The following is an 8,425-nucleotide window of genomic DNA, read 5'->3' as shown; positions in this document are numbered from 1 at the left end:
GCCCTTTCTCTCTCTTCTGAAGAAATGAGACAAGTAGGTTTGATTATTTGTTTTTAAATCGCTGCCAAGTGGTACAACTTTTCAGATGACCTTCTTGGAACAGGACCAATATGGGAAATTGGTTTAGAGCCTTGCCAGGGTAGTCTGCTCTTAGACAGGTGAGGGAGAGCAACGAATGAGTTGAATTCCAAAGAAATATTCCATTTACCTATATTTGTCCCCAGAAGCTCTGTTCTTGTTCTGACACTGTTAGAAACAAACAATAATACAGCCACAGAAGCCTGCTGGCATAAACACATCAGATGGAGAGCAGAATCAAGCCCACTGAATCTTTTATTGCAGTCATTGAGATGATACTGCTACAAGGCAGTGCTATAGCTATCAGCTGCAACAAAGCTACCTGCAACATGGTCATTTTTCATAAAACATTCTCTATCCAAACAGTGGAAGAAAATGGGATCAAAGAACCATTTCTTCCAGATCAGCAGAACTTCACTTCTACCGGGTCTGAACCACAGTGCAAGTCTGCTTTCACAGACACAAAGGTTAGTCAGAAGAGGATTGCGGGCTATATTCATCTCTATAGCCGAACCATGCCAAGTCAGTGAAAGAAGTAACTTGCTGGATTCTAAAATAGTTTCGCTTGAGAACGGCGCTGTTGCCAACTCTACTTGTTACAAAATGAACTACACCAGAGAGAAGAAGGAAAGGGCAGCAAAGTTTTATATTTCTTTAGGCAGATCTGACTTCAGCTAACCCAGCACGAGGTACGATCCCAACAACTGAACAATGCAGGGCAGCAGCTGCTTTGAAAGTTGCTTTACCAATCTGCCGATTACTTTTTACGTCTAATTGCAGTCTTTATCTTCCGATCCGTGGTGGGCACTGACAAGCATGCGCCAGAGGCCAAGTAGGTAAAATTATGATTTTGTTCCTACCATTATAGTCCACTACTGTATATAAGTACATTCGGCGGGTGATGCCAACAGAAGTTTAGGGTATCCCATTGGACGCATGGCTTTCTCTTTACACTGCCGACGTTAGTGCAACGACACATCATCAGTAGGTGTAAAACTAACCTGACTGTGGATGTGCTCCTGAACCAACGACGGTCTAAACCCAGCTGACGTTCCCTACTGTTAGCTGACAGTTCAGTAGCAGCACTGAGCAGATATTCCAGAACAACTGTTTTATCATCTGGCTGCTCACTGCTCTTTTTTTTTTCAGCTTGGCAACAGACAACTGTATGTATGTTAATGTGGATAGAGGATTGCCAGAATGATCTAAAGGCTTAGATGCACTCTTTTTCTTTCTATTCTAGTCAGTGTGAATGTCAGCAAGCGTTAACAGCCTCTTAATTCAGATCTTATTTTTCAAGAACACTTCTCATGGCTGCATGATATTTCTGAGAGCTGTGCTGCTATAAAGCCATCGTTGCCTACTTAGCCAGTCACACTAACAGAGCGAGGAGAGATGCTGTCCTTAGACATAAATTCCGAAGTACATCTGAGCACCTCACAATTTAACATCAGTAGAGGCTGCCTGCGCTCCACAGATAGTACCAAAAGCTCAAGTGAAAATCTGATTTGGTCTCTTACCCCACTGTAAACGTTGCAGGTTGGCTGTATATTTGACTAATCCTGAGTGTTTGAAAGAGCCAGAGAAGGTCTGTTCCGATGCTGCCGGTTGCAGTGGAGGATTTCTGTGCCCGACAAGTACATTATACTGAGCGTATTCCTGGGTATACTTCGTGAAGCTGGTAGCTGACTGGCTACGGACTTAAAATGGCCGGGTCCCAGGGCAGCAGGCAGGAGAGTTGGGCTTGCCGGAAGACCCAGACCCAAAGACAAATGTAGAGGATGACCCTAAAGGAAAAGAAGAGAAATTTCAGTATGTGCTGAGTTGTTTTGTTTGTTACAGAGCTTTATGTTTGCAGCCAAGTAGGTAAAACAACAAACAGCACCTCATTCATGATAGGAATCCTACCTTTTCTTGTAAGTTACATGAAAAACAGCATACTTAAAGGAGTCAGACAACGCACACCTCAAACACGGGTTGTCTAGACTCAAATTACTGTTAGCCATTCATGCTCTAGAAGCAGGCTCCCACAAATAGCACAAGCTGATTTGTATTACTAAGACTTATTTATACCACGGGTAAAGAACACTCACTCACTTATTTGTATTATTTTAAGCGTTCAAAACACAGCTCCTGATCTATTAGAATGAGGAGAACGCCAATCTTTCCTCTCATAAGCAACTGCACCCCTTCCTCATCCAAATGTTTACAATTATCAATTTCTGGAGACCACATCAGGCTTGCAGGGACCTAACTGAGCTACCAGAATAATTCTGTCTCTCCATATAATAGCAAACAAGCTCATTCAATTAGCTGCTTTGGTTCTGCATGGCCAGCAGAAATAATGAGAAAAAAATACAGGACTGAGCTGTGACTTCAAACATACACACTTCTGCTGAGCAAAAAGAGACCTTCTAAATAGCGCTATTAATCTAAATGCAATTTAAGCAGACGTCACGCAACATAAAAATACCAACTGCTGCAATGTAACTTGGAATGGCTGATTGTTTTTCCAGGAAGGAAAACAGAAGTTAAGACGGACTAAAAGGCATTCCAGTGCAGCGACTCGACACGGACTCAGATGTGAACGATCCAAATCGTTTATTACAAGTTCTCACATCCCTTATATACCTTCACAAGTTGTTATTTTCTAGCTTTCCCATTCCGCCCTTACAACTTTCCCAAACACCTTATATGTCAACAAAAGCATTCTACAAAACTTTTTCAACTGTCCATGCAGGCACATATCCAATCAGAGCTGTGAGACTCTTCTTCTCCTTGCAGAGGTGTCCTTGGTTCCCATGCTGTTTATCTTGCTCCACAGCTGCTGCTCTGAACAGCTTTTCTTGTATCCCCACATTCCAGTACTTTTATGAAGATTTGAAGATTATGAAGACCAAGAAAATGAAGGACTGGCTATCGTGCTCATTAGAAGTCACGCTTTACAAAGCAGCAGCTGCATATATCAATACTGTGTTTGTAATATACACTTGTGAAGGGTGGATAGTACAAATCTTGATGTTATTTACAACGCTCGAAGAGTTTTAGGTATGGGAGAGAAAAATTCAAGTTAAACTAACTTTTAACCTTCAGCACTGGATTGATACTGAGAAGAGGGAAATTCATTCTCACAATGACAAGTTCCTATGCAAATGAAAGCCAGTAAAGGATTATCCAATGCACAAAATATCACCACAGCCAGTTGATCCCTAAACTGTATTTCCCAGACTGCCTCAAAACTTGACCTGAGCCCCAAGCATTAGCACTGTTTATATATTGTTGGATGTAAATATTCACTACTTTTCTCAATTTCCACGCATTTTCCCTACCTGTTCTCCAGGAAACACTCTTTCCCTGCTCCACTTTTGTGATCTAAGAGCAAAAACAAAAGCACCTGCTTAAATGTACCTGTTGAACTCGATGTGGCCGTGGCTCCAAAGGTAAAGCCAGAACTTGCTGCATTGCTACTGTTGGCTCCTGAACCGAAGACAAATGGATTAACTGCTGCACCAGTGGTGGAAGATGTGGTGGTGGGTTTGTTTTCTTGAGAGAAGCCAAATGACTGAGATGCTGTAGATTCTGCAGAATTGCCAAAAGCGGTGCTGCTCACAGTGTTGCTGGCTTGCCCAAACACAAAGGGAGTGGGAACTGGTGCAGGGTTGGAGGAAGAAGTGACGCTGCCAAACAGGCTGCTGCTGTTGGCTGAAGTGGCAGGTACGGCTGCGCTGGAGGAACTAGAGCTCAAGAAGCTGAAGGATGGCTTTGCTGCTCCTTGATCTGAGAGGGAGAACAGAACATAAAACGCTGCAAGACGGCAAACCAAGCGCAACAGAGAGACCCTGTTCCAGCCACTGTACAAGGAGAAATGCTGGACGATGTCTCAACTATTATCCAGCTACTGTGGATTACATAAAATCCAGGTTTAATACACTGATCGCTGCCATGTGCAATTAAAGGAATGGGAGAATTGTGAAGAATGATGACACCACCACAGTTCTAGGCTTTAGTAGTTACGGACACCAAGCACTGGCTATAACAACTGGAACCAGAATGAACCAGTACATCTCAGCTCCTCAAACAAAACTATTCTTCAGATGCTCTGAGAAGAACAACATGCATTACCTGCAACACTTCTGTAGTTTGCTAAATAACACAGCAAAAAAAAACAACCCACAGTGGTACAGCTGCTTTTGTAGCCTCTCCTGAAATTACAGCCCTGTGCCTACAGCCCTAAAGCTGGCTAAGCCCATCATCCTGCAGCCTCACTCTTTTGGCTTAAGCTCACTGTAATTCAGTACTTTCAAGACCTGCTTTTGGGAGCCACGGAGAACAGCCCCCTGTTACAGAACTGTCACAAAGTACTGAGTGCAATTTTACATTTAAAGTTATCTTTTAAAGTATGCAGTTCTTCAGCTTTCCCTAAGCTTCTGCTCTCTCATTATTACACCTGACCCTGTTCTTGATTTCCCACTGCTGTTTTTCCAGAAGTTACGGACCCTTTTCATCTATGCCACTTTTAAGGGACTCTCTACTGTGCTGAAGAAGGCTCGTTAAAATCTCATTTTTACACAAGGTGTTTCATCAAATTTCCATGGTTAAATCAAACTCCAGAACTTCAACTCAATCATAAGAACCATAACCCCATGCGTTGCTTTTATTCTCTCTGTTCCTTCCCTTATAACTTCCAAAGTTAGTAGAAGTGAGTAATGAACGCTGTTCTGCAAACCATGGCTGATAAGTCATGAAATCAGAATCAGAATTCTTCCACATGGCAATTGTTACTAAAATCTTTCAGCCCGCTCTTTCAGAAGGTTAAAGATGCACAAAACTGTGTAGTACCTATTAAGCAATTTCCACACCTTCATGGCAGTAAATTGCAGCAGCACAGCTGCAAGAACACATGAATGAGACACCTCCTCACATCCCCTTTCACTATGAAAACCATCGCATGAGGCCTCTGTCACCACGCTAAAGACTGTACCACCAACTATGCTGCTAGCACAGAAACCATACAAACCATCCATGCTCATGTGGGATGCAATACAGGTTCCTTAATGTGTGACAATATGTATATATTTTTTGTCTAAACCTAGTCTTAAAACTCACTGAAATCAAAACAGGAATTCTACTAATTGTCTATACGTCAACAACTGGAACACAAATCACACTGCACAGAGTAATTAAGCTTTTTCTAAAGCTCCAGTACATGAACCCAGCAACTCCTACAGATTCTGTAACTTATGACTTCAGAGGTACCATCTGAGGGACTTAGACAACTGAAGACAAAAGATATTCTGCTTACCTGAAGTATTGGCTTGGGCCCCAAATGAAAAAGTTGGCTTTGCCTGCTCAGTTTCTTTCTCCGATGGTTTAACAAAGCTGAAGTTGAACATAGGTTTTGCTGTGCTTTCTTCTTTGGTACGTTCAGGCTGCCCAACGGAAAAGACAGGTTGTGCCTTTGACTCTTCATTCTCAACTTTCTTCCCAAACAGTAACGGAGGAGCAGAACTGACAGAATCCTGTTTCTCTTCTGTCCTTCCCAAAACAAACTGCGAGGCAGGAGCCGACTCCACGTTACCAAAAGAGAAGCCTCTCTTTGATGCAGGAGTTTCGTCCTTTTTCTCATCTGATTTCTTAAATGCAAAAGAAGCTGATGCAACTTCATTTTCTGCCACAGTTCCAAAACCAAACCAGACATTTGCAAGTCTAAGACTGACAATCAAAAAACTGCATTTTTCTCTCCAAACTGCAATACAGCTCTGACTTACTCAACTCAGTATGAACTAACACCAGTTAATTTCATGAGCACCACAGAAGTTAACTTGCAAAAGAGCAGATACAGACTCATACAGGAAAGCATTTATAGCATACAACATAGATTCACCTTGTTCATCACTGATGTTGAAACAGTGCTTGGTGACGATGACACAGTACTGCTAGTCAGAAAACTAAAGTTGAATGGAGCCAGAGATGCAGTACTGATGGGTAGGGATATTTTTGGGAGTACCGGTTCCTCCACTTCCTAGAGTTGTAAAGTAAAATTTTTCTCTTTTACAAAACATGCTACTTTCTCATCCTGCTCCGCTCTGATTCGCTACAACAGCGAATTTGGAACAAATATAACATTTAAAGTATTGTGTACTGAACCCACACAACAAAACACAAAATACCTACAAAGAAAACTACAGATGAAAGAACATTTACTCTGGTAAATCCAGCCTATACCACATGTAAGGATGCAAATCATATATCAGTACATCTTAAAAACAACAGCGTTTGTTCTTGCCTTTTAAGCTATTTGATAACCAAGACTGAATGAGTTAGGGTTTAAATGAGAACTGCCAATCTAATCACAGGCTGCACAGAAGCACCAAGATCTAAATAGAAATGAATGACTAAGCAGAGGGATAAATTGGTACTACAGACATTCAAGCGTATCCTACGACTTACAAGTGTTTCACTATTATGGTCTGAAAAGTTAATGGAACTTAGCTATTTTTATCTGCATCACTATTTTATTTGAATTACATAAACATACTCCATTGTTTATGATTTCTTTATATTGCATCAGCTAAAAGACCAACATAAAGACTGACACTAAAGATACAGTCATAGGCAGCTCAGATAACATCCAATCAGAAAAATAATCTTGAATATTTGTGGCTACAGTTTGATAAAATAGATCTTTTCCCCTTAAAACAGGAAAAAAAACCTTTCACTACAAGTTCAGTAAGTATCAGCAATCCTAAGTCATCATTAGCAGACATGCAGAACACCATTTTCTAATTCTCTTTTGGACTCCTGGCCCCGTACAAGACTTAAACAGGAAAGAATAAATTCAATAAACTTTGTTTACATACTTGACACTTGTTTCAAGTATCGCTGCATTATAGAAACCATACAAACCTCCACCAAAACATTCCTACTCTTTGGATACCTTGAAAATTGTAATACCAGGCAGAGGAGAGACATGGTTAAGCAGATAAATCAGCATATTCTTTCATATAATTTAAACTATAGAAATGAAATTGCAGTGAAATTCATGGCTTCCATAGCAGTTGTTACAAGATTTCCTCTTCTTGTATGGTATTCATGGGAAAAAGAAAGAAAGAAAAAAAAAATAGTGTGTTATTAAAAGCAATGGGAGATTTAGTTGAGCAGTGAAAATATTTAGTTCAGCATCTTGTTATGCTACACACTATTTTTGAGTTCCCTCTAATCATTTCCTTGGTGGAACATGATGAAGAACTGGGCCCCCTACTTAACATATTTCCCATTGCTACCAAGGTAAAAGGTCACCAATACACAGGAATGTTCACCTAACAACATGAGTCATGCAAATATCATCCTTTACCTGAAGGCAAATTCCTGCCCCTTAATATTTAAATCCCATCTAGCTTTCACTGATTTCTAACATCACATCCTTCAAATATTCAGAGACACACTGAGGGACAAAAAGTCCCTCTTTTTTTTCCTTCCCCTGTCTAATAGGATTTTTCACTTATTTTACCAAAGCAAAATGTTGGCAGAGAAAAAAAAAGTCAATTAAAACAAGTTCCCTCCTTTGGCAAAGATGTTCACACTAAAGACAGAGCTGAAGACAGCCACTACTATATCTGACTTTAGAGACCTCAACTCTACTGAGACATCTTGTCTAGTACATGGTGCATTTAATGCATAATAGCAGTATATAATGCACTCAAGCTCACTAACCAAGGGACCATGTAAAATCCACTCTCCTCCACCCTTAGCTAACAACTATTCAGTAAGGATAGAGTAATTCTTAAATCTGCATTCTCCTCCAACTTTGTCATGGCCGTAGTTGATGCCACTGTCTCCTTGGAATTCACAGCTCAAAAATTTCTCTTTAAGACTGGTGCCCTTTCTCTCTCTTCTGAAGAAATGAGACAAGTAGGTTTGATTATTTGTTTTTAAATCGCTGCCAAGTGGTACAACTTTTCAGATGACCTTCTTGGAACAGGACCAATATGGGAAGTTGGTTCAGAGCCTTGTCAGGGTAGTCTGCTCTTAGACAGGTGAGGGAGAGCAACGAATGAGTTGAATTCCAAAGAAATATTCCATTTACCTATATTTGTCCCCAGAGCTCTGTTCTTGTTCTGACACTGTTAGAAACAAACAATAATACAGCCACAGAAGCCTGCTGGCATAAACACATCAGATGGAGAGCAGAATCAAGCCACTGAATCTTTTATTGCAGTCACTGAGATGATACAGCTACATGGCAGTGCTATAGCTATCAGCTGCAACAAAGCTACCTGGAACACAGTCATTTTTCATAAAACATTCTCTATCCAAACAGTGGAAGAAAATAGGAACAAAGAACCAT

At 40.7% G+C, this 8,425-nt stretch overlaps 1 protein-coding gene across 1 annotated transcript; it reads right to left on the bottom strand.

Annotated features, from left to right (window-relative positions):
* Positions 1-1,779: 1,779 nt before the first annotated feature.
* On the bottom strand, positions 1,780-6,874 carry LOC107309412 (nuclear pore complex protein Nup153-like). The gene is made up of 3 exons (XM_015854202.2): positions 5,381-6,874; positions 3,487-3,855; positions 1,780-1,865 (listed from the first exon to the last, which is right to left on the bottom strand). Exons 1-3 carry the CDS (start codon positions 5,469-5,471, stop codon positions 1,780-1,782), a joined length of 546 nt encoding a protein of 181 aa, XP_015709688.1. The 5' UTR covers positions 5,472-6,874.
* Positions 6,875-8,425: the final 1,551 nt, after the last annotated feature.

Source organism: Coturnix japonica, chromosome 2 (assembly GCF_001577835.2).
Source record: "Coturnix japonica isolate 7356 chromosome 2, Coturnix japonica 2.1, whole genome shotgun sequence".
NCBI classification, from domain to species: Eukaryota; Metazoa; Chordata; class Aves; order Galliformes; family Phasianidae; genus Coturnix; species Coturnix japonica.
The sequence above is the reverse complement of the archived record's forward strand: the minus strand, read 5'-3'. Positions and strand labels throughout refer to the sequence as shown.